This window comes from Monodon monoceros, unplaced genomic scaffold (genome assembly GCF_005190385.1).
Source record: "Monodon monoceros isolate NGI ecotype Baffin Bay Population unplaced genomic scaffold, NGI_Narwhal_1 Super_Scaffold_12, whole genome shotgun sequence".
Classification (NCBI taxonomy): Eukaryota; Metazoa; Chordata; class Mammalia; order Artiodactyla; family Monodontidae; genus Monodon; species Monodon monoceros.
The window spans coordinates 152,456,774-152,483,979 of NW_021703768.1; the positions used below are offsets into that span (position 1 = coordinate 152,456,774).

General features: G+C 36.3%; 1 protein-coding gene across 6 annotated transcripts in view; it reads right to left on the reverse strand.

The window, feature by feature from the left end:
* Positions 1-250: 250 nt before the first annotated feature.
* Positions 251-27,206, reverse strand: part of CNOT6 (CCR4-NOT transcription complex subunit 6) — a 66,893-nt gene continuing 39,937 nt past the window's right edge. For 2 of the 6 annotated variants that reach the window (XM_029217582.1, XM_029217583.1), the window contains 8 exons: positions 14,517-14,621; positions 14,366-14,434; positions 13,215-13,372; positions 12,256-12,410; positions 11,362-11,516; positions 10,212-10,442; positions 6,953-7,155; positions 2,789-4,800 (listed from right to left, as the gene is read on the reverse strand). In XM_029217582.1, the coding sequence (XP_029073415.1) occupies positions 4,588-4,800; positions 6,953-7,155; positions 10,212-10,442; positions 11,362-11,516; positions 12,256-12,410; positions 13,215-13,372; positions 14,366-14,434; positions 14,517-14,621 (1,289 nt within the window). In that variant the 3' untranslated portion in view covers positions 2,789-4,587. The other 4 variants (XR_003792753.1, XM_029217581.1, XM_029217580.1 and 1 more) reach the window with 4 other exon arrangements.

Sequence of the window (27,206 nt, forward strand, 5' to 3'; positions counted from 1 at the left end):
TCATTAACTTCTACAACATTTTTTGGCAATCATAAGGAAGAACAAGACTTCTGTTAGAGAGATAAAATTATATATTAAGGATTAGGTAGAAAATGCCTACTTTAAAAACTGGACATCTCAGCAAACATTCATTTTATCTAATTGTGCTGTGATTTTAAAGGATTTTTTTCCCAGCATCTATATAAAAATTTACATTTATTTGTTAAAGAAGTAGTTTCTAAAAATAGACTCAATGCTCTGAAGAGTTGGGAAGTCAATTTTAAAGTTTATATATACAACAAACTATACATGTAACAATTAAAACATTTAATGAATTAATATAACCCCACCAATACAATGTTTGCTACTGTATTAAAAGCATTTATTCAAAATATGTCAACCTCCTTCCAAAGGATGAAAGACACATGAGCCCATTTCTTATACTATGAGGTATATGGTAACAACAACAAAAATCCTAAATACAAAAGGATCATCAGTTGCCTAAATATAAAATTGAACTTTGGCAAAGATATGAGTGTTATACAGAATACCACAGCCAATAAGGAGATCCTTAATTTTACACCATCTCCCTATATCATGGCACTGTCCCCGTTCACTCTTCCCTTTCAAAGGGTGAGTTATAACCCTGTCCCAGATGACTCAATTTTAAATAGGTGGTCTGCTGATTAACACATATTTTCTCAAACCTCAATACTACAGCTATACAAATTACACTTTAAAAATATTTGAAACAGGTAATTGAATTTATTGGTTGACTATGAGTAGGAAAATACATCGGTAAAGAAAAGAGACCCTGTATATAAATATAATACTAGCTAGTTACAATTTGACCAAGAAGGTTCCACTGAAAAGAAGAGTAAAAGCCCTTGTTACCACCAGTCCATAGGTCATATTCAGTTTCCCATTACCCTTATCAAAGAGCTGCCTAGGCAAATGGGACATTCTTTGAGCTTAGTGCAGATAATGTGCTGGGTTTTGTTACATGAATGGTAAACAAAACTTAGTCCAGTGCATTACACAATTTAATGTATTGTAAATAAAGGCTAGATATTCTATTTTAAACACTACTTCAACATACTGGTTACTAAAATTTACGTAACCAAAACGAAGAGCAAAGTGAACATCTCAAAATACTGTTTACAAGTAGGGGAGAAACACTTGCTAAAGGTTTTCTTTGAATTATCTGCAGCATTTGTACCGGGTATGCTTATTGGTTCATTAAAAGAGCAAATTGCTATAACTGCTTTGCTTAGGTTGGCTTTTATACTTATATAGCATGACCCCAAAACCTTAAAAGTCACTATGGAAACTAATTCCATAAGTTTAAATAGTAAAAAATGGAATACTAAAATTGGAATTTATTATTGAAAACCGGAAATCTTTTAAGAGCTTTGAAGTTTTAATTTCAACATTTAGAAGTGCATTCCACCCAATTTAATAATGTCCTTAGGTTTCAAAGTGCTAACTCAAAATAAGTTTTCCTGGCTGTCACCAAATCAAGTAAAAATAAAAGCACATTTCTTGGAGATGTTCCCTGCCTATCTTCTAGGACTATTAAAGTTGCAATCAACAATTTATTTCTACAACTTTAGTTTAAATTATGCCATAAATTAATTTTGATGAACATTGTTTAAATTCTTAAAGCATAAATAATTATCACTAATACAGTAAACTGTACTTCAAGAGATTTACAAGAAACTGAGCGCCTCCAAATTTCTGATCATTAAAAATAGAAAATATACCCCGAATTTTCTGTAAAACATTCATAAAATGGATTTATCCAGTAAGAATACTGAAATTACATTATGGCAACACCACATTAAATATATTTGTTACAGAATTTTTGAAGAAAACCTATACTGTGAAAACATACTAGTTTTTATTGCATTTTAGGGAGTACGGATTATTGGAAATTATTCAGGACACAGAAGATACTTAAAACACAAAATCTTGCTTATCAGTCTATTTTGGTGTGACCATTTATTCCCTATAGACTTAAAATATTTTTCTCTCTTTTAAAGGTTACAGTTGTAAATCTACACTCTTGGTTCAATTTATCACTATCTAATAAGGTGGAGAAGCTGTTCAAACTGACCCACAGAAGGTAGTCTGCCACAGAATGCAGTCTGCCTAGAAGAGGCAAGAACAAATATTTTCAAGACGTAACAGGCCATTATATCTTACTATGCTGCCCCCAAATTCAAATATTTTGTAGACAATAACAAACACAGATGAAAACATTTTGTGTAAAGCTCAGACCTTTAGCATCTAACAAGTGCACTCTAGTTCCAGCATCTATGAAAAGAATATATCCTCCATAAACAGAGTAAGTGCTTCTCCCCTTCCCCTTCCATAAAGCTCTCTGGACCTGTTATTATATAATGCAGATCATAAGAAAAGCAGTTTCCTTCATCTCATCAGTCCAACCAGCTCCAGCTTGCCCTTGCTGGAAATTGTCATGATGCACATTACCAACACAGTGTTTAGGATAAATGAGTAAACACACCTTTTATTCACACTTTACAAACAAAACAAAAAACCCAAAAAGAAACCCCATAAAAGTTATGCATTGGTTCTATATCAGTAATACCAGCTTTCCAATGTACTGACTATAAACTGGATGTGTTCGGTGCCAGCACAACTTAAAAAGCAAAAAATAAAAAACCATCACAACAAAATGTTTAAAAAGAAAAAAAAAAAAAAACCTTCAAAGGAAAAACCAGGTCCCAGACAAAGATTCAAGATCAAAACCTTTTGGAGAAATTTTTCTTTTTTTCTAAAGAAAAAGAAAAAAAAAAAAGAATCATTTACTTAAACAGTATGAGATTTTATTTTCTCTTAAAAACAGAATAAGCACATTTAAGTGCTAAACATTTTTCATAAAATTTTAAGTCATTATCCAAAATGACTCACTCTCTGTATAAAAACTGTTACTAACATTCAACAATTTCTTTTCTTAATGCTCACATACATGGTGTCCTTTTGCTCCCCTGCCTGCAGTTGAAACAAAAGCTGTTAGACCAAGTTCCCTGTGAATTCATTTGATTTTTTTGAGAGAATGAATGAATGAGAACAGAACATATAGGAGTTAACTTTGCAAAGTTAAAGCTGGCTTTAATCTCTACTAACAGCACTATGGGCAAAATACAAGGTATAATATAACTTTTATCTTGGTTGACATGTTAAAATGACTTAGTCACTTTTAAAATGATCTGAAGTATTGTCTTAGGGACCTGTTTTGAAAATACATCTCATTTATTTTATACTGCTTCATAAACGGAAAATTACTTTTTTTTTAAAGGAATGATTTCTAAAAAACATGGAAACTAAGGAATACATAGAAAACAAAAAGAATTCACATGATAGTAGTACTCTGGGTGACGAACAGCACTGTGCAATGACACCAAGAAGCAGTGCTTGGGTCTGGTGAGTAAAGACCCAGGGACCCACCCTATGAACATGTTCCAAAATGTGATATTCAATGCTTCACAATGGAAAAAAAGCCACAGCCCATACAAAAGCATTTTCATAAAACTCTGACAAATGTTAAACAGTATTTAAAAATATAAAAGAGGATGCACAGATTTTCTCTGCATGCACAGGCAGTGCTTGGTGAGAACAAATTCAGGCAGGCACAGTGGAGATAGGACAGGAAGTGTCTCAAAAAGGAGTTAAGCTGTCCCTAAGCAGCTGTAATTTTGTAACTTAAAAAAGCTGAGGATTTAAAAATATCAGAATGTACATATATCAACCATTACATTCAGTCCATAATGCCTACAGATCATTCACTGCTCAGCTTATCTGTCCTGGTAGATAGTTTTTTGTAAAAACCCAGGAATTCATGGGTAAGTTGCCTCTGGTCCAAGAAAATGTCCTAAACTTTAAACAGATTTAGATTTAAAGAGCAATGTTCTCAATTTAAAAACAAAGTAGTACAAAAGGGCTAACAAAACCCTAACAGTGCAAATCATCAGCAGAGAAAGTCTGTTGCAACTTCTTTTACAAGCTGGCCTTTATAACACATGAAACAGGTAAAAAAAACTTAGCCTTAGATTACAATACAATCATTTCCAAATCTGATTTTTTTAGTACAAAATTTCATAAATCAGGTCTTCTGTGGATCATATACAATCATAAAGGCTAAATTTAAATTCTATATTTTACAAACAAGTCTGAAAAAGGAGGGAGTAAAGTATGGAAGAATGATCTCTGGATGTTATTACTGGCCTCAAAAAAGTAGTGCTACAGATTTCTGTGCAAAGAGAATATGCTGTTCAAACATTTTCCTATTTCAAGGCATGAAAATATTATATTGGATAGGAGAAACAGGAAAATTACTTGTAACAAATTAAAGATAGGTGCAAACACACCAGTCCCTGTCTAACAGTATATAAAGCATATCGGGCTCAGAATTTGTCTGTTTGCTAGCACCTGGCTTTCATACTATATCCTTATCAAATAATCAGATTGAAAACTCAAATCATCATTAAGGAAAAAAAATCCCTAGTGGCCATACCTCACTCCCCTATATTCAGATTTTTTCCAAGTTTACGAGTGAAACTGAGGTCATCCTCTGAAGGTACTTGACTACCTCCTGCCAGGAAGGTGAATGCCGTTAACTTGGGGCAGGAAAGGCAGTAAGAGCTCCAGTTGTGCAAAAAGTGAGAAGTGGTCAGAGGGGATGAGTGGGTGTGGGCAGCCGCTGATATTGTTCTCAACTAGCCAATGGTGGTCCAGAGGTCCCAGGATGCCTAAAGTGTTCAGCTGAGGTTTAGAATAGAAGATGTAGTCAATTATACCCTGAAAAACAGAAGGCAAAAAGAAAAAAAAGACAAGGCCCCACATAAGATAACACTTGAATACTGAGAACTTTCAAGACATATCCTTAGAGTCAAACAAAGAAACTTATTAGCCTGTAGGAAAAGGTAATACTACATAAACCAAATGTCATCCCCAAATGTGAGAATGAAGAAAGTTTAGGGATGATAATCATTCTTCCTCCTATTTGGATCTTTTCAAAATCTTTAACAAGACCTAAAGAATCCTTCATGATAGGGCCTCTGCTTCTCTTTCCTAACTTAATTTGTGACACTTTTCCTTGCTCACTACTCCACTGCCATACTAGCCCTTTTTGGGGAGTAGGGAGGTGCGGTGTGAAGTGGGGTACATTCCTTGTAGGCGCCAAGCTCTTTCCTGCCCCAGGGCCTCCACACATGTCTGGAACACTTTCTTCTACTTGTCAACTGGTTAACTCCTTCTCAACCTTCAAGTGCCAAGTTTAATCACTTTCCCAAGGCCTTCCTGAATCCTGCCCTCACCCACTTAATAGCTCCTACCACCTCTGATTCTTTTCCCTTGCTAACGCACTCCCCAAGGTGTACCTATATACTCATTTGTGTGGTTGAGACCTATCTCTCCCACCAGATCATGATTCCACGAGGGCCAGGCTGTCTCTGCTCTCAACAACCTCAACAGTACCCAGGCACAGCATCTGGCACACAGCTAGGTTACTCTTGGTTTGCTCCTTTCCTCCCTATAACTTCAGACTCTCCTTTACATGCTCCTGGCCAAGAACATTTAAGCATGTTCCAGAGTCTTCTTCCTAACTTTCTATCAGGAACAGGAACAAGAGGAAAAAAAAAAATCCCTAATCTCTCCCACCTTTTAGTTATCACCCTCACCTCTTCTTCAATCAACCTGCTTGAAATAAGAATCTAAAAGTTGGTTTTTCCTACCTCATTGCTCAGTTATTCTCCAACTCATCATATTCTAGTTTCTCTGACTAGCTCTCAAGTGAAACAACTCTTATCAATATCTTTCTGAAGCTTAACACACACACCTCTTTCCCTCGAAAGGCTTTCTTTCCTTGCATTTAAGTTCCTATACTGTCCTGGTTTTCCACCTCTCTGGTTACTGTCATTTACATGTTAGTTTTCCCCAGTCTACTCCAGTCTCTCTTCAACTCTACACACTCATCTGTTCCCAGGATAAAATCATTATCTATAGTATTGTGGATCCTCCAAAGCCAAATAAAAAAAAATTGTCAGTTTTCAACAGTTTCTCAAAGGAGTCTAAACAACCTCCCCTCTAAAATTAAGAACCAGTTAACACAAGTATTTACACTGTTCTAATAGACAATCTAACCTGAATGATTACTTTCTCAGCAGGTTAGAAATGGAAAATTAGGATTTTAAAGAGCGTAAATGCAAAAGGTGGCTAAAAAGGACAGTTGAACACAAGTCCTAAACAACCACAGATAATAAAAATGAGAATTACTAAGGAAAAGGCTCCATATTGTAATCCATTAATTGTGTAACAGGCATATAAATAATATATATATTAGAAATTTTAAAATGGCTAACAATAAAAGACATTTTGGTTCTCAAGTAGTACAGTTTCAGTTAAACTGAAATAGAGATGGAACACCTCATCTCAATTGACAGCAAATTAAATATGATGGCCCTGCATATCCAGCTGTTAGTAATGAGCCTATAAAAAAAAAAAATTGCCCCAAAAAGGTGACAGTTAACTCAGGATTTACTATCATTATTTCATCTGATTTCTTACCTTGGAAATGATTCTAATAGGTATCTATAAAGTACGGATGGGACTCTAATCACATGGAATTCTACATTAAAAGTAATAAAAGAGGGCTTCCCTGGTGGCGCAGTGGTTGAGAGTCCGCCTGCTGATGCAGGGGACACGGGTTCGTGCCCCGGTCCGGTAAGATCCCACCTGCCGCGGAGCGGCTAGGCCCGTGAGCCATGGCCGCTGAGCCTGCGCATCCGGAGCCTGTGCTCCGCAATGGGAGAGGCCAGTAATAAAAGAATGCTGCTGTCAACTAGTTCGAGATGGCTTAATTCCATTCTGAGCATTAACATTTAAAGCCATCATAAAGTTATGACACTTTAAAGAAATGCAGGCTTTAAAAGTTTATTATCTCAAAACTCACCTTAAAATCAAACGTGTAATTTGTGTAAGGCATCAGGCCACTCTCATAGGCACTCTTTAACTTGAAACCATGAGTGATCCTTCCATTGGTTGTCCCATTTTTCCCATTACAGCTGAAGTTTGTAAGACTTTCATTATATCTCAGTTCCTTAAAGTCTTTATGATTTGTTTCTACTCCACCAGTGCTCAAATATTCCACAACACCTATAATGAAAATAAATGTACTTTTTGCACTGTCAAGTATAATACACAGTGTACAACACATAACTAAAAACATAATTCGGTAGTAAAGTTTTAAATCACACATATTCCCACTTTCTAAAATGTTTCACTGTTTTTCACATTTGCCAAAACTTGTATAAACCCATTTTTACATGGTTTTAATCATAGTATACTGAATATTCTATACTGTATCACATGAACTTATGTTCGTATGTCTTCTCAATTATTTTTTTTAATGATTGCATAATACAACTGGGCTGATGTATAGTATTTGTTAAGCTAGTTCCTTATTTTTTTTAAATTCATGTTATTTCTACCTTAAAAAAAAAAAGAATACTATAATCAACATCTTAGTATGTAGGTTTCTGCTATGCTTAGTATAAAATACCAAGATTAGGATTCATTGTGCCTAAATATACATTGGGTTGGCCAAAAAGTTCTTTCAGTGTTTTCTGTAAGACGGCTCCAGTAGCACTTAAGTTCATTCAAAACAATTTTGTTAGATTGTGACAGCAGTCATATCAGCGTGCATTTAAAAAGAAACTTCTCAAAATTGGTGAATTTTTGTGTAGCCATTTTAATACTGAAGATGGAAGAAAAAAAGCAACGTTTTCAGCATATTATGCCTTATTATTTAAACAAAGTTAAAAATGCAACTGAAATGCAAAAAAATTTGTGCAGTGTATGGAGAAGGTGCCGTGACTGACTGAACGTGTCAAAAGTAGTTTGCAAAGTTTCGTGCTGCAGATTTCTCAATGTTTAATGCTCCACAGTCGGGTAGATCAGTTGAAGTTGATAGCGATCAAATAGAGACATTAATTAAGAACAATCAACGCTGTACCACGCGGGAGATAGCCAACATACTCAAAATATCCAAATCAAGCGTTGAAAATCATCTGCACCAGCTTGGTTATGTTAATTGCTTTGATTTTTGGGTTCCACATAAGTGAAAAAAACCTTCTTGACCAACTTCCGCATGCGATTCTCTACCGAAATATAATGAAAATGTTCCGTTTTTAAAACAAATTGTGATGGCTGATGAAAAGTGGATACTGTACAACCATGTGGAATGGAAAAGATCGTGGGGCAAGTAAAATGAACTATCACCAACCACACCAAAGGCCGGTCTTCATTCAAAAAAGATGATATTGTATATATGGTGGGATTGGAAGGGAGTCCTCTATTACAAGCTCCTTCCGGAAAACCAAAAGATTAAATTCCAAGTACTGCTCTCAATTAGACCAACTGAAAGCAGCACTCGACAAAAAGCGTCTGGAATTAGTCAACAGAAAACGCATAATCTTCCATCAGGATAATGCAAGGCCGCATGTTTCTTTGATGACCGGGCAAAAACTGTTACAGCTTGGCTGGGAAGTTCTGATTCATCAGCCATATTCAATAGGCATTGCACCTTCGGATTTCCATTGATTTCAGTCTTTACAAAATTCTCTTAATGGAAAAAATTTCAATTCCCTGGAAGACTGTAAAAGGCACCTGGAACAGTTCTTTGCTCAAAAAGATAAAAAGTTTTGGGAAGATGGAATTATGAAGTTGCCTGAAAAATGGCAGAATGTAGTAGAACAAAACGGTGAATACGCTGTTCAATAAAGTTCTTGGTGAAAATGAAAAATGTATACACACACACACACACACACACACACACACACACACACACACACAGCCAACTCTGAAAGAGTTACAGAGCAACTTCAGCATCCCTGGACAGTATTTTTCCAATATGCGAAGCATACGATGGGTTCTGCAAATATTTAACTTTCATTTAATTAGTTAACAAGACTGGACATTTTCCCATGTGTTTGCTATTAAAATACTGTATTTTGCAACATGGAAATAGGTTCTAAGATCTGCATTATTTGACAAGAGTCTCTCTTGGCCCCTCAGATACTTTGTAGCTAAAAAGAGGATGCAAAGCATGTAGAGAAATTGCCGGTAATCCCCAGATGGCTTTGAAAGAAGAATTATGGATCTTAGACACCTTTATTTCCCCTGAAAACGAATTTTTTTTTTTTTTGCGATACACGGCCCTCTCACTGTTGTGGCCTCTTCCGTTGCGGAGAACAGGCTCCGGTCGCGCAGGCTCAGCGGCCATGGCTCACGGGCCCAGCCGCTCCGTGGCATGTGGGATCTTCCCGGACTGGGGCACGAACCTGTGTCCCCTGCATCAGCAGGAGGACTCTCAACTGCGCCACCAGGGAAGCCCTGAAAACGAATTTTAACATAGTTTCTAATTTATTATCTATTCTCTCATCTATTGTGATAGCAGTGATGTGCTACTGAATTTAACCACTCCGAGCGTGTGAATGTGTGTATGTGTGAATGTGCGCATTCTTGCATGCATGTAAGTCCAAGGAAAAGTATTCTTGTGTATGTGAGAAAGTATAAACAAGGAGCTAAAAGACAAAAAGAAATACTTAGTTTGATATTACAAGGACTATGGTTTTTACTCACTGTACTATGGAAAAGTATTTAAGAATAAGGCTTTCTGTATTCTTCTACTTTGTGATTAAAAATCAAGATTCTTGATCTTTTTTTGTTAAAATCACTTGCCTGATCTGTGTAAATAAAAAAATCTCAATTTCCACCCGAGGTATATTTTTCTAATCAAACCCACCAAAACTGGAGATCCTTTAATATACGGTCAAATTTAAACTGGATTTTATTACCACATGCTGGAATCCCAAAGAGTCTTAATAATCTTTTCAGAGTGTGTATTACATATAACCTGGGGATAATGAAATACAATTATATGTTCTTTAATAAGTTACTTCAAGTTATCACCTACATGTTTACTGAAGATGATTAACATCCTTCCTCCTGAGGTTTTTCATAATACCATTTCATTTTCAAAATGGTTCCCCTACTCCACATTTTTTTTAACCTGATTCATAGCTGCCACTATAAATTGAATTTTCATTTTGACTAATTTGGAATTATAAGAAACAACACATTACAAAAACATTTTAAGTCAGTAAGCATTCTATATAAAATAGCATTGTTTTGTTTTGTTTTGTTTTTACCAGAGTCCGGCAAAGAATTAAGATCTGCACACAACACCAGTGGAATAGTTCCAAATTCTCCCAATGCACTGGACTGGAGGCTTCTCGAGGCTTTATCAATGATGTTCTTCACTTCTGAGAGGAACATCATTGTTTGAACCAACTTCACATCAGAGTATTCAGGGTCCCAGTGCATATGAGCATTAGCCACGAGAATAAGTTGTTTTTCTGTTCCAAGATGTGGCTTTCCAGCTATATTAGATAAAAAGAAAAGAAACAAACAAAACCTGTCCATAACCCCATATATGCTCACAGGGTCTGAAAGCAAGTAATATCTCAGAATCTTGGGAATAATAAAGAAGTCTAAAATTTAGTTAACAATCTCCCACCTGATGACTGAATCTACCCTACAACAAACCTGAGAAGTAGACATCTAACCTCTCGGTTGAGTACTTCCAGCATAGGGTATTCACTACTTGAACAGAGACAGCCCATTCTATTTGGGACAGCTTGATTTTTAAATAGCTCCATCTCCTTAAAACTTCTGGTCTTCTAGATGTCCTAAATTGAGCACCATAAAATTAAATTGACACCCTTTTTGTTAAGATATGTTTAAGATAGTCATTAAGTTCCATCTTTCATCTTTCTATCCCTCAGATTAAATATCCCCATTTCCAACTGTTCCTCAAGTGACAGAAGTTTCAGTTCTTAGCATGAAGGTCACTCTAAACATACATTTAATTTGAAATAAGTGGTCCATTTCTCCAAAACTCAAGACCTTTAAAATAATGACTAAAAAGGTCAGGAAGAGAAGTCAGCATACAGAATATCCCTGTTGCCAAGAAATTATGTAAGTGTATGGAGTTCTCTCTGAGCAGTCATTTTAACTAATATTTACACTTTAGCATTTTATGTGAAAAATTCTTGAGGAGAAAAGAAAGCTGTTTTTTTCCTTTGGCTTTATGCCTTTTAAGATTTGAAATAGTTTTCTGGGCAATGTTTCCTCATCTTGAGCTTTGCGGTAGAGATAAATGGATATAAGGTTTTAGAATCTAAGATTTAAATTCTGAGTTTCTTCAGGTGTTAGACAAGACTATTAATATGTAACAAATGTTCTGTTTTCTATTAAATTTTGGAGGTCAATTTCATAGGAAGTGGAAAAGTCACTCACATGACATTTCAATCAATTCCTTTCGAAGTTCTAGCAGTACAGCAACTCCAATGTTATCTTTTGTCATGACTCTGTTCAGCATAGCTTCAGACCCTTCTGAATTTGCCATTGCTAGCTGATTAAATTCAACAGTGTGTTTCTGAACCAAAGTAAATCTAAAACAAAAACAAACACACACACACAAATATAAAATTGAGAATACCAAGACATTAGCTTTGTGGAAAATGCAATTTTCCCCAACTTCCTTAACAGATACGATGGCATGTAAATTACATTATGGAAAATCCTCCACACTTAACACCAAGCTTCCCATGTCCATTTAAGTTGTTCTCAGTCTGTTACGGATACAAATAACATTTTGATAAACTTTTACAACTTAAGAAAATGTAGTCATCTTCTGTTTAGGTTTCACATTGGAAAATTCCATCTTATAATTTTAAAATAATTCTCTTCCTAAGTACACGCTTAAGAATCTCTCCACCATCCCAGAGGGAATGCAATTACAAGGTGTTTCAAGTAACAATTGGAGTTAAACCCTAGCAAACACCTGAAGAAACAGCAGCACTTTCAACATGCCCTCCAAAACACTATTTCTGATGAATCAAAACAAAACCCTCTAAGTCAACAGTACTGTTTTCTTGAGTAATAATGTAACGCCTCATTCTCTTATTTGCCAACTAATTTCCATTCCCTTGGCCCCCATCCTGCAAACAGAGAAAGTTTTCTTTTTAAGAAATAAGATGACTGGGAATTCCCTGGCAGTCCAGTAGTTAGGACTCTGCACTTCCACTGCAGGAGGCAAGGTTCGATGCCTGGTCTGGAAACTAAGATCCTGCATGCCATGTGGCTCAGCAAAAAAAAGAAGAAAAGAAAGAAAGAAAGAAGATGACTTACTTTTCTGTCTTAAAGAATATTGCACAGCCATCAACATGTTTTCTTTCTTGTTCTGACATTGTCCTAGCTCTAGATTTAGGACTAAAGAATCCATTATAGCCACGTTCTTTCAGTTCTACCAGAAAAAAACTGTAATACTGTTCTGTTTCAACCTCCTGAAAAATTGTAAATAGCAGAGTTATTTCATAAGACAAAAATCAGTCCTATGCATTACCTTTATATGTACAGTTTAAGAACTTAAAAGAATTTCAAAGGACTGATCTGCAGAATGAAGAATTACATTTTTTCGATGTAATTTATCTGAAACCAGTCAGAACACCTACCTGTCATTTTACAGGTACCAGTTGATAAGGTCAATTCTATATTGTTTAGGAGTAAAGAATAGAAAGACATACACCCCTAAGCATATAGTTTTCCTTATATTTTAGAATTGGCGTAGAACAAAAATCAGAGAGGTAACAGGAACTCCACAGATCAAATTTCACACCACAAGGAGAGTGACTTGCCCAAGGTCATGTAAGTTATTATGAGAGTTGGACTGAGAACCCAGTTACTGTGCACCAGGTTCAATGCCCTTTCCACTTTGACCTAACTATTCAATTATCACTGGTAGTAAAGCAAATTATACCTTGATAGTGCTATAATTTTAGTAACATTGCCACCCAATTAAAAAATAGTGTACAGGAGCATCAGGGAGGAAAAAGTAAACATTTAGCTGTCATAGCAAACACTTAAAACCCAGCTTAACCCATCTGCTTAATTTGGCAGCACACTGCTACAAAGCACAGCAGGCAGTGAATGCTCCCAGAATTCACTAAATACAGAAAAAGTCCATATTTTAATAACTACTAAAGCTAGAACTTCATATGTGTCAGTGTAATGCGTTCCCAAGCTGTTCCTTGCTTGATCAATGTTGGGGCATTTCTGCAATTTAAACAAGTGCTCTTCTGATGACTTACCTGAAGACTTATGACATCAGCATTGCAACTCAAGATTTCTTGAATAATGGCCTTTTTCCTGTAGTCCCAATTTAGTGCCCATGATGGACAGTAGCCATATAACTGCCGGGTCGCATATTTATCACAAAGAACATTATAGCACATGACAGAAAACAAGGCTGTAGGAAAGATAACTTTACTTATTCACACACGTGGCAGAAAAAAAAAAACATAATTAATTTCAATAGTTTTCACTTAAATGCTAAGTTTGACTTTATTCATTCAATATATATTCACTGAAAAACTACTATATGCCAGACATGGCATAAGTAATGTTAGAAAATAAATGAAGGACAGATATGTGAACAAATTATAATATAAATAAATAATGTGTTTCCTGCTACAGAGGTACACACAGAAGGTTCAAAAACTAACAGAACACAATCTTAAGTCCTTCAGCCTCTAAGACCAGGGCTCCTCATTTCTATGTTCCCTCCACCACTTCAACAATTGTTAATGTAGAATGTGGAAACCTGACAGGTAGTTTTCTTAACAGGCATCTCTACTTTTCTTCTACAGAGCAACTACTATTAATTCACATGAAAGAAAAGGGGTATTATAGACCAAATCCTGTTGCACACATCACAGAAGTGCTCAAACTATTTTCATACAATTTTAAAAGGATATTAGAGGTCATTAGTTCAATTTCTCTTTCAAGTAGGTGTTTTGGCTATCTTAAACTTTTGTATTATCAAATACATCTGGAACACAGTACAGTTTGGAAACTTATAGTATAGAAAGATTTTCGTGTATTATAACTGAATTTGATCAATACTTTAGAGCAGAGTTCCTCAACAGCAGCACCTCTGATCTCTAGCCACAAGATGCCAAGAGCACTTCTACCAGTTGTTAACAATCAAAAAATATCTCCAGGCATTGCCAAATGTCTTCTAGGGCATAAAATCGCCTCTGGTTGAGAAGTACTGCTTTATACCAAATTTTCTGTAGCATAGTAAAGAGGCCAGGTAATCAAGTCTTCGTTATTATCTCCCAAACCAAATCAACCTTAAGCATTCTACTGTAGCACTGCCCAAAATCTAAAGCATACCAACAATACTATTAGGTTTACAAAGAAAAAGTAAAAATAAGATTTAAAAAATTAGGCTACCAACCAGTTGGCCGTGTTCTGTCTGGTTCTTGTAACATAATCCAAGATCTTGGAGGTGGTTGTTCTGTTGAAACTAGTTGAATATAAAACACAAAATTAAACAATATTCTTACATATCTTTCTAAAAAAAATGGTTTAATCAAATGACCACTTACTTCTTTTTGCAGTACCTGCCAAATTATCAAGCAAATAGTTCAGTAGCCTTCTTGTTCCATCTGGTTCCAGATAGAGGTTCAATATATCCTGGGTAAGTGGATTTCCTGGAAATGTTTTTTAAATAGGTAAAATGAAACCAAGACAAATACTAAAATATTTCAAAACTGAAAAATATACCAAAATTATCAGATTATCTCTAACAATGTATATTAACTATATATATTAACCATATATAACTGTATATAAAAAACTATATATTAACTCAACATACCAAACTAGAATATTATTTTTTTTCAGCTTTTGATGTGAAGAATAAAAATGATTCATACCACATTCTACAGAAGTATCCAAAAAATGATTATTAATGTACTGATGTCAATCTAGAAGATATCTAATAGTGCTCTGCATCTGACCCTGCCTCATCAACACTTTCATAATGATCAAAAGAGAGTAAAACTGGATTGGGGAAGAGTTGGAAGAAGGGCTAGGCAAAGGAAAGGTGAGAACCAATATAACGAATCACAGAATCAAAATTTAAGAACGCTACAAAGTTAATAAGAAAACATCCTAATGACAAATGCTGTCTAGCACTTAGATTTTTAAAAATTCTAATGAATAAAGTAACAGGATGGGACAGACCTGGTTTAAGATTAAGCCACTAATGAAGGGGAAAACCCCAGGGCAGTGATCCAACAGTAAATTCAATCACTGTTTCATAAGTGCCAAAAATGAAAGCTAATGCAATGATTTACATGTATTGTTAATAGTCTCAAATTCTCTCAGAAGGACTTCTTATGTACAAGTAACAGCATAGTACACTGTTTCAAAAGCAAAGTTCCTATCCATGCTCCATTTTAAGAAAGACTAATAAATTCTATAGATGGAAGATAGGTAAAATGATGAGAGATCTTAGCCATTCCAAATTAAAAATAAAAAAAGGTATGGACTATAAGAATGATCACCACACAGAGAAAAAAGCATTTTTTTCCTTTTCTCTTGTGAAAGAGTAGACTCAAAAGGCAGAATGAGGACCAAGCTCAGAAGTGTTTGTTAAACATTAGAATTATTTAAGATGAAATGCCCTGACCTGTGAGGTAGTGAAGTATCCTTCATTAAAAGCTGGATTACACGGATGGGAAGAATCCTAAGTTAGGATTTTAAGAACTGTAAAGGTAAAAACATGCTCCTATAAGTGCAAGGTATATATTTGTAGGAAGACAAGTAACAATAGTATCATTCCCCATATGTGTACAGTTCTTTACAGATACCAGAGTCCTGAAATTTTCATTTAGTCACAATCCTATGAGATAGGTAGCTATAACCTCAAAGTTACCAGGACCCTGTTAAGGATATCTTGAGAAAATGAAGTCAACCAAAAAACTTCTCAGTACCAGGTAAGCATCCCATTCTAACTAGACCTACATTACTGTTATTTTTACTACTTTCTAGTGCAAAAAATATTTAAAGGCAACTGCTGAGTACTTATAACTATGTGATCCTCCCTTCTAAGATCTTTCTATAAAATTAAAAACCATCCCCAAACCCAAACATCTATTTTTGACTCTCTAATAAATGCATGAAGCCAAATGGTATATTTCCCCCAACATCTGCTTGTTCTTTGGAATTCCTTTAAATTTAATATACTTTTCATTGCCTGGAAAAATAATACACATAGGGTAAACTTAACAAGTACAATACAGTTCTGGAATTAAAACATGATACTGAGTCTCAGAACTAAGGAACAAAAGTGAATGAGAGAAGTCGTTTCTGGAAAGATGAAGTAAACATACTTTTCCCTATTTCTCCTGCTGAATACAACTAAATCCCATTAATTATGTGTAAAGAAATGTAAGACTCTGAAATGTGGTAAGAAGGCAGAATGTTCAGAGACCTCAGGACCTGAGGAACAACACAGTGGTGAATTCCTTGGGTTTACTATTTGTCTCATATATCCCAGACACAGAGCTAAGAAGCCAGCAACACAGAAACACCTATGGGTACAGAAAAAAAATTCCAACAAACGCCAAAGGGCCAGGAAAGGGCAGCCTAACAAAACAAAACTTTTAGATAGTAACAGCTCTACTACAGCTAAACACCAAAGAAACATACATGGCATCCTCTCTACTCATGCCAGCAAAGACCAAGCAGGGAGCTTAGACTTACACCCTTATGAGGAAGTAAAGAGGTACCCCAACACCCCTAGCAGGGTAGGGTCAGAGAAGGCCAAGAAGGTAGCTGGGACTTTTATCCCCTCCAGGCAGTAACAAGTACCTCCTCCTCCGCCGCCCTGTGGTGTCTGCAGAGACCAAGAAGGGAAGCCTGGACTATCACCCCAACCCGCAGTAATGAGGTGCTCCTCCACCTCCCTTCTGGGGATGATGTCAGAGGAGGCTGAGGAGAGTCAAGACTTTTACCATCTCCCAACAGTAATGAGGTCACCCCAATGCAGTGACTATGGAGGCCACATAAGGAGCCAAAACTGCCACCTGTACCCAGCTGACCCTCAGGTGTCAACAAAGGCTAAGTGGAATCTTAACTCCTACCTCCCCTGGCAGTAAGGAGATGGTGTTCTCCATTTTCCCTGCCACAGCAGTGTTAGAGAAAGCCAGCAAAAAAGGTTTAAATAAGATCCAGAGTCTTATAACATAATGTGAATATGTCCAGCTTCAAGTGAAAATCACTAATCATACCAAGAACCAGGAAAATTTCAAACTGAATGAAAAAGATAATAGATTCCAACACTGAGATGATAGAAACATTAGAATGATCTGAGCAAAACAGAGAAGGCATGATAAAAATGCTTCAATGAAAAATTACAAACATGCCTGAAATAAAACGACAAAAAAACAGGAAGACTCAGTAAACAAAGTTTTGGTAAACAAATGAAATGTAAAAACCAAATGGAAATATTAAAACTGTAAAATAGGATAAATGAAATAAAAAACTCAGTTGGATGGGTTCAACAGCAGAATGGAGGGTCAAAGGAAAGAATCAGTGAACTGGAAGGTATAACACTACAATTACGCAATCTGAACAACAGAAAGGAAACATTGAAAAAAATAAATGAACAGAGAGCCTCAGGGACCAGTAGAACTACAACAAAAAATTTAACATTCATGTCCTCAGAGCAACGGAAGCAGAAGAGCACAGGGCTGAGGAAGTACTAAAGAAATGGTGAAAGCTCCCCCAATTTGGCAAGAAACCTAAACCTACAGATTCAAAAACTTCAAACAGGACAAACCCAAAGGAATCTATACCAAGCAACATCATAATTAGACTTCTGAAAACTAAAGACAAAGAAAAAAATCTTGAAGGCAGCCAGAGAAAAACAACCTTATCTGTAGGGGAAAAACAATATGAATAACCACAAATTTCTCATCACAAACCAGTAGAAAGTGGCATGGTATTTTTCAAGTGCTGAAAGAAAAGACCTGTCAACCCAGAATCCTATATCCAGCGAAAATATCCTTCGGGAATGAAGGAGAAACAAAGACATTTTCAGATGACAGAGAACTAAGACACTCTGTTGCCAGCAGACCCTCCCCTAAGAGAACCATTAATGAAAGTTCTCTAAATGGAAAGGAAATGATAATAGAAGGAACCCTGGAATATCAGGAAGGAAAAAAAAGATTATGGTTTAATAAAAGGGGGGGCAAATATAATAGGCTTTCCTTCTCAAGTTTTCTAAATCTTGTTTGGCAGTTAACTGGGGGAACAGGCAAATAAAAGGTCATAAAAAGAGCTATGGTTTTTATATGTCACTCAAACTGGTAAAGTAGTAACACCAGAAGACTATGATAAATTAAGTTTATATACTGAAATACCTAGAGCAACCACTGAAAAAGGTAATTCAAACACATCACAAATTAAAATGGAAATGTAAAAAGATGCTCAAGTAACCCATAGGAAAGCAAGAAAAAGAAAACAGAAAAACAAAAGCAAGGAGAACAAACAGAAAACAAAAAATAAAGTGGCAGATGTAAGCTCCAATAAATCAGTAATTATAGTAAATGTAAATGGTCTAAATAGACCAATTAAAAGAGAAAATTGGCAGTGTGGATTTAAAAACATGACCCAACTATATGCTATCAACAAGAAACTCACTTCAAATATAACAATATAAGCAGGTTGAAAGGAAAAGGATGGAAAAAAAAATCATGCAAACATTAGCCAGAGGAAAGCAGGAGTGACTATATTAATATCAGATCAAGTAGATTTCAGAGAAAATCACCACACTGCGAGTGGCCTTATGTAACGATAAAGGGCCAATCCCCCAAGAAGAATTAGCAATTCTAAATGTGTATCTATCAAACAACAAAACTGCAAAATATTTTAAGCAAAAACAATTCCGTCCAAAAACTGATGGAACTGAAAGGACAATAGAGAAGTCTACAATTACAGCTGAAGAGGTCAACACCCCTCTCTCAAAAATTGATAGAACCAGACAAAAGTCCACAAACCATCAATCTAATAGATATCAGACAAATATATTGGATCTAACTATTTATACATCAACTACACAGTAACAGCAGAATACAAAACTCTTGCCCAATGCCCAAGGGACAAATACTAGGATAGATCATATCCTGGGCCATAAAACCAAACATCCACAAATTTAAAAGAACTGAAATTATGTAGAATGAAATCTTCAACCACAATGGAATGACACTAAAAATCAATAACTGAAAGACAATAGGAAAATGTGCAAACACTTGGAAAATTCTGAATGATCCATGGGTCAAAGAGGAAGTCTGAAGGGAAATTTCAAAATGCACTGAGCTAGTGAAAATAAAATTTGTTGCTGGACACAGCTAAAGCAGGGCCAAGAGGGAGAGTTACAGCACTAAATGCATACATCAGAAGAAAAAAGTCCCAATTCAATAATCTAAGCTTCTACCCTAAGAACCAAGAGAAAAAGTAAAATAAACCCAAAGAAAAAGCAGCATAGAAATACTAAAGAGCAGAAATCAGTGAAACTGAAAACAGAAAAATGGAGGAAAAAAATTTTAAAGCTGTTTCTTTGACAAGATCAATAAAACTGACGAACCTTTAACCAAGACTGATAAAGAAAAAGAGAGACAAAAATTACCAATATCAACAACGAAAGGGAATAAGGGTATCACTACAGACCCTACAGAAATCAGAAGGATAAGGGAATACTATAAACAACTCTACATACATAAATTTAACAACACAGATGATATGGGCCACTTCCCTGAAAAACACAAATCATCACAACTCACCCAGTAGATAATTTAATAGCACTACACCTAGTAAAGGAAATGAATTCATAATTTTAAAACTACCAGAAAAGAAATCAACCCAGACTGTTGCACTGAAAAATTCTACTAAACATTTAAAAAAGGATTAACTCTAATTCTACAGAATCTCTTCTGGAAAACAGAAGATGAGGGAACACTTTCAAATTCATTTCATAAAGCTAATATCACCTTGATACCAAAACCAGGCAAAGTGAGTATAAAACAAACAAAAAACAAAACTACAGACAAATATCTCTCATGAATACAGTCAAAAATCATTAAAATATTAGCATACACTTACCAGCAATAAACAAATTATATACCATGATCAAGCAGATTTTATTCTAGGAATGCAAGCCTGGTTCAATATTCAAAAATTAATTATCAGGCTAAAGAAGAAAAATTATATATCACATATCAACTGATGGAGAACAAACATTTGACAAAATTAAATACCCATTCATGATTTAAAACTCTCAGAAAAAGAAGGATAGAAGGAAAAATCCTCAAATTGATGGGGCATCTACAAAATACCCATGCTAACATTATACTGAATAATGAAGACAGAATACTTTCTAAGGTCGGGGAAAAGGGGGGATGTCTGCTCTCACAACTCTTATTCAACATAGAGCTGCAAGTTCTGGTCAGTGCCATAAGGCAAGAAAAAGGAAAGAAAAGCATACATATTGGAAAGAAATAAACTTCTCCCTATTTGCAGGTGACTAATTTTCTACATAGAAAAATTTTTTAATTACTAAAAAACCTAAAAAAATAGAAAAACCAACTCCTAGAACTATAATTGGGTTCAACAAAGTAGAATGATACAAAATCAAGCCTTGGTAAATTTAAGAAAATTGAAATAGTATCAAGTATCTTTTCCGACTACAATGCTATGAGACTAGATATCAATTACAGGAAAAAAATCTGTAAAAACTACAAACACATGAGGCTAAACAATACACTACTAAATAACCAAGAGATCACTGAAGAAATCAAAGAGGAAATCAAAAAATACCTAAAAACAAATGACAATGAAAACACGACGACCCAAAACCTATGGGATGCAGCAAAAGCAGTTCTAAGAGGGAAGTTTACAGCAATACAATCCTACCTCAAGAAACAACAAATGTCTCAAATAAACAAACTAACCCTACACCTAAAGCATTAGAGAGGAGAAGAACAAAAAAAAAACCCCAAAGTTAGCAGAAGGAAAGAAATCATAAAGATCAGATCAGAAATAAATGAAAAAGAAATGAAAGAAATGATAGCAAAGATCAATAAAACTAAAAGCTGGTTCTTTGAGAAGATAAAACAAAATTGATAAACCTTTAGCCAGACTCATCAAGAAAAAAAGGGAGAAGACTCAAATCAACAGAACTAGAAATGAAAACGGAGAAGTAACAACTGACACTGCAGAAATACAAAGGATCATGAGAGATTACTACAAGCAACTATATGCCAATAAAATGGACAACCTGGAAGAAATGGACAAATTCTTAGAAAAGCACAACCTTCTGACACTGAACTAGGAAACTGAAAATATAAACAGACCAATCACAAGCACTGAAATTGAAACTGTGATTAAAAATCTTCCAACAGGACTTCCCTGGTGGTGCAGTGGTTAAGAACCCGCCTGCCAGTGCAGGGGACACGGGTTCGAGCCCTGATCCGGGAAGATCCCATATGCCGCGGAGCAAGAAAGCCCGTGCGCCACAACTACTGAAGCCCATGCGCCTAGAGCCCGTGCTCCACAACAAAGAGAAGCCACTGCAATGAGAAGCCCGCGCACCGCAACGAAGAGTAGCCCCCGCTCACTGCAACTAGAGAAAGCCTGTGCGCAGCAACGAAGACACAACACGGCCCAAAACAAAACAAAACAAAAAAAAAAGAAACAGGTTAAAAAAAAATCTTCCAACAAACAAAAGCTCAGGATCAGATGGCTTCACAGGCAAATTCTATCAAACATTTAGAGAAGAGCTAGCACCTATACTTCTCAAACTCTTCCAAACAATCCCAAACTCATTTGCGGAGGGAGGAACAATCCCAAACTCATTCTATGAGGCCACTATCACCCTGATACCAAAACCAGACAAAGATGTCACAAAAAAAGAAAACTACAGGCCAATATTACGGATGAACATAGATGCAAAAATCCTCAACAAACTACTAGCAAACATAATCCAACAGCACATTAAAAGGATCATACACCATGATCAGGTGTGGTTTATCCCAGGAATGCAAGGATTCTTCAATATACACAAATCAATCAATGTGATAAACCATATTAACAAATTGAACGAGAAAAATCACACGATCATCTCAATAGATGCAGAAAAAGCTTTCGACAAAATTCAATACCCATTTATGACAAAAACCCTCCAGAAAGTAGGCACAGAGGGAACTTACTTCAACATAAGAAAGGCCATATATGGCAAACCCACAGCCAACATCGTTCTCAACGGTGAAAAACTGAAACCATTTCCACTAAGATCAGGAACAAGACAAGGTTGCCCACTCTCACCCCTATTATTCAACATAGTTTTGGAAATTTTAGCCACAGCAATCAGAGAAGGAAAGGAAATAAAAGGAATCCAAATCAGAAAAGAAGAAGCAAAATTGTCACTGTTTGCAGATGACATGATACTATACATACAGAATCCTAAAGATGCTACCAGACAACTACTAGAGCTAAGCAATGAATCTGATAAAGTAGCAGGATACAAAATTAATGCACAGAAATCTCTTGCATTCTTATACACTAATGATGAAAAATCTGAAAAAGAAATTAAGGAAACACTCCCATTTACCATTGCAACAAAAAGAATAAAATACCTAGGAATAAACCTACCTAAGGAGGCAAAAGACCTGTATGCAGAAAACTATAAGACACTGATGAAACAAATTAAAGACGATACAAGCAGATGGAGAGATATACCTTGTTCTTGGATTGGAAGAATCAACATTGTGAAAATGATTATACTACCCAAAGCAACCTGCAGATTCAATGCAATCCCTATCAAATGACCAATGGCATTTTTCATAGAACTAGAACAAAAAATTTCACAATTTGGGGCTTCCCTGGTGGCGCAGTGGTTGAGAGTCCGCCTGCCAAAGCAGGGGACACGGGTTTGTGCTCCAGTCCGGGAGGATCGCACGTGCCGCGAAGCGGCTGGGCCCGTGAACCATGGCTGCTGAGCCTGCGCGTCCAGAGCCTGTGCTCCACAACGGGAGAGGCCACAACAGTGAGAGGCCTGCGTACCGCCAAAAAAAAAAAATTTTTTTTCACAATTTGTATGGAAACACAAAAAACCACGAATAGCCAAAGCAATCTTGAGAAAGAAAAATGGAGCTGGAGGAATCAGGCTCCCTGACTTCAGACTACACTACAAAGCTACAGTAATCAAGAGAGTATGGTACTGGCACAAAAATAGAAATACCAATCAATGGAACAGGATAGAAACCCACGCACATATGGTCACCTTATCTTTTTTTTTTTTTTTTTTTTTTTTGCGGTACGCGGGCCTCTCACTGTTGTGGCCTCTCCCGTGGTGGAGCACAGGCTCTGGACGCACAGGCTCGGCAGCCACGGCTCACGGGCCTAGCCGCTCCACAGCATGTGGGATCTTCCCAGACCGGGCACGAACCCGCGTCCCCTGCAACGGCAGGCGGACTCTCAACCACTGCGCCACCAGGGAAGCCCGGTCACCTTATCTTTGATAAAGGAGGCAAGAATATACAATGGAGAAAAGGCAGCCTCTTCAATAAGTGGTGCTGGGAAAAATGGACAGCTACTTGTAAAAGAATGAAATTAGAACACTCCCTAACACCATACATAAAAATAAACTCAAAGTGGATTAAAGACCTAAATGTAAGGCCAGACACTATAAAACTCTTAGAGGAAATATAGTCAGAACACTCTATGACATAAATCACAGCAATATCCTTTTTGGCCCACCTCCTAGAGAAATGGAAATAAAAACAAAAATAAGCAAATGGAACCTAATGAAACTTAAAAGCTTTTGCACAGCAAGGGAAACCATAAACAAGATGAAAAGATAACCCTCAGAATGGGAGAAAATATTTGCAAATGAAGCAACTGACAAAGGATTAATCTCCAAAATTTACAAGCAGCTCATGCAGCTCAATATCAAAAAAAACAAACAACCCAATCCAAAAATGGGCAGAAGACCTAAACAGATATTTCTCCAAAGAAGATATACAGATTGCCAACAAACAGATGAAAGAATGCTCAACATCATTAATCATTAGAGAAATGCAAATCAAAACTACAGTGAGGTATCATCTCACACCTGTCAGAATGACCATCATCAAAAAGTCTACGAACAATCAATGCTGGAGAGGGTGTGGAGAAAAGGGAACCCTCTTGCACTGTTGGTGGGAATGTAAATTGATACAGCCACTATGGAGAACAGTATGGAGGTTCCTTACAAAACTAAAAATAGAACTACCATACGACCCAACAATCCCACTACTGGGCATATACCCTGAGAAAACCATAATTCAAAGAGTCATGTACCACAATGTTCATTGCAGCTCTATTTACAATAGCCAGGACATGGAAGCAACCTAAGTGTTCATCAACAGATGAATGGATAAAAATGTGGCACATATATACAATGGAATATTACTCAGCCATAAAAAGAAACAAAATTGAGTTATTTGTGGTGAGGTGGATGGACCTAGAGACCGTCACACAGAGTGAAGTAAGTCAGAAAGAGAAAAATAAATACCATATGCTGACACATATATATGGAATCTAAAATAAGAAAAAATGGTTCTGAAGAACCTAGGGGTAGGACAGGAATAAAGACACAGATGTAGAAAATGGACTTGAGTACACTAGGAGGTGGAAGGGTAAGCTGGGATAAAGGGATAGAGTGGCATGGACATATATATACTACCAAATGTAAAACAGATAGCTAGTGGGAAGCAGCCACATAGCACAGGGATATCAGCTCGGTGCTTTTTGTCCATCTAGAGGGGTGGGATAGGGACGATTGGAGGGAGGCGCAAGAGGGAGGAGATATGGGGATATACGTATATGTATAACTGATTCACTCTGTTATACAGCAGAAACTAACACACCATTGTAAAGCAATTATACTCCAATAAAGATGTTAAAAAAAATCAAATAGTGACAATACCAAACACTGATAAGGATGCAAAGAAACTGGATCACTCATTTATTACTGGTAAAAATGTAAAATAGTACAGCAGTCTGGAAAACAACCTGGCAGTTTCTTAAAAAAAACTGACCATGAAATTAACCTATGACCCAGCAACTGCACTCCTGGGCATTTATCTTAGAGAAATGAAGACTTACATTCACACAATAACCTGCACACAAAATGTTAACAGCAGCTTCATCTGTAACAGCAAAATACTGGAAACCACCCAGATGTCCTTAAATAGGTCAATGGTTAAACAACCTGTGATACATCCATACCAAGTAATACTACTCAACAATATAAAGGAGCAAACACCCAACAACCTGGGTGAATCTCCGAAGAAATAACCTTGGGTGTGGGGAGGGGAACCCAATCTCAAAAGGTTATACACAGCATGATTCTATTTATATATTATTTTTTAAATAACAAAATTATAGAAATAGATAACATATCAGTGGTTGTCAGAAGTTCAGGAGTGAACTGGGGCAAGAGGAAAGCAAGTGTGCCTATCAAAGGGCAACATGAGGGATCCTTTGGTGATGGAACTGTTCTGTACCTTGACTGTATCAATGTCAATATCCTGGTTGTGATGCTGTACTACAGTTTTTGTTTTGTTTTGTTTTTTGTTTTCTGGCTGCAGTGGGTCTTCGTTACTGCGCGGGGGCCTTCTGTAGTTGCAGCGAGCGGGGACTACTCTGTTGTGGTGTACGGGCTTCTCATTGCGGTTGCTTCTCTTGTTGCGGAGCACAGGCTCTAGACGCGTGGGCTCAGTAGTTGTGGCTCGCGGGCTCTAGAGTGCAGGCTCAGTAGTTGTGGCGCACGGGTTTAGTCACTCCTCAGCATGTGGGATCTTCCTGGACCAGGGCTTGAACCTGTGTGTCCTGCATTGGCAGGCGGATTCTTAACCACTGTGCCACCAGGCAAGTCTATGTAGTATAGTTTTGAAAGATGTTATCACTGGGGGGAAATTGGTAAAAGGCACATGGATTGTTCCCTGAATTATTTCTTACAGGTTCACATAAATCTCTTATCTCAAAATAAAAAAAAGAATACACTATCTAAGGTTCTAGTCCTACCTTTCACAGTAGAACAATTTTGAAGAACATGGAAAAATGTAAAAAAAAAAAAAAAAAAAAAAGTGACGCATGCTAGCCCTATGTAATCAACTTTAAAGAAAATGATATGAACCAATTCATGAGGCAGAAGTACTTTGGCTCTGTACGAATGGATAAAATAGCAAATAGACATGATTTTTGAACTAAGTGATACATTTTCTCTTCCAAATAATTAACAGGTGCCATGAGAAATCATTAAAGAAGTTTTCAGAGAGCAAGGAAAATGTAACTGTTTTAAGAAGTAGCTAGCACAGCATTAAAGTGTAAGTTGCAAAGTCAGGAAAATAACACAGGATTTGTCTTAAAAAGTTCGAAATCAAGTGAAAAGACTGCTATTGCAGACAGACGTGTAACAACGTCCAACAGAATAGCTGAGATAAACAAACTATCTCGGTGAAACTATACTTCCAAGAAAGAAACATAAAGGCATAAATGTTGAACAGTAAAGGATCTTTCTGAAGTGGAAGACCAAGGACTAATCAAAAACAAATGTGCCATAAAGACTTCCCTACCTGGCCCCAGCGTTTACTTAAATCAGTGTGAAAATTTGTGAGCAATGACCCTAACTTCAAATAAAGTTTGTAAATCCTTAGAGAAATGAATACAGATTAAGGTTTGTAAAATATATACTGTAAGATTACAAAACCTTGAACCAGAAGGACACACAACAGTAGCTGCCTCTGGGACGAGAAAGAGACTAGAAGAGGAACAAAGAGGGCCTTAATGTTCTGTAATGTTCTATTTCTTTTGCATTAAAAAATGGACACAAAAGTGACAAAATATTAATTGTTAATTCTGGTAGTCTGTATATGAATTACACTTTGCCACATTTTATATATTTGTTTTTCAAATTTCAAAATAGGAAAATAAGAATAAATTAGACTTATCATAGGGAGATACAACAGAAAAGGCATTTGCAGCTCACATTTCCCTGACTTCCATTTTAAGAGGCCTCAGCCAGTGTAGCCCATACAGACAAAAACTTTCCAAAGAATGATTTATAAAGCTGATGTTTGTTGAACATGGTTTTACATATATTTGTAAATGTATTATTTGCAATTTCCATTTGTTTTTGTGAATACCATTACTTTTATAATATGAAATGGATTTACAGAAATAAAACC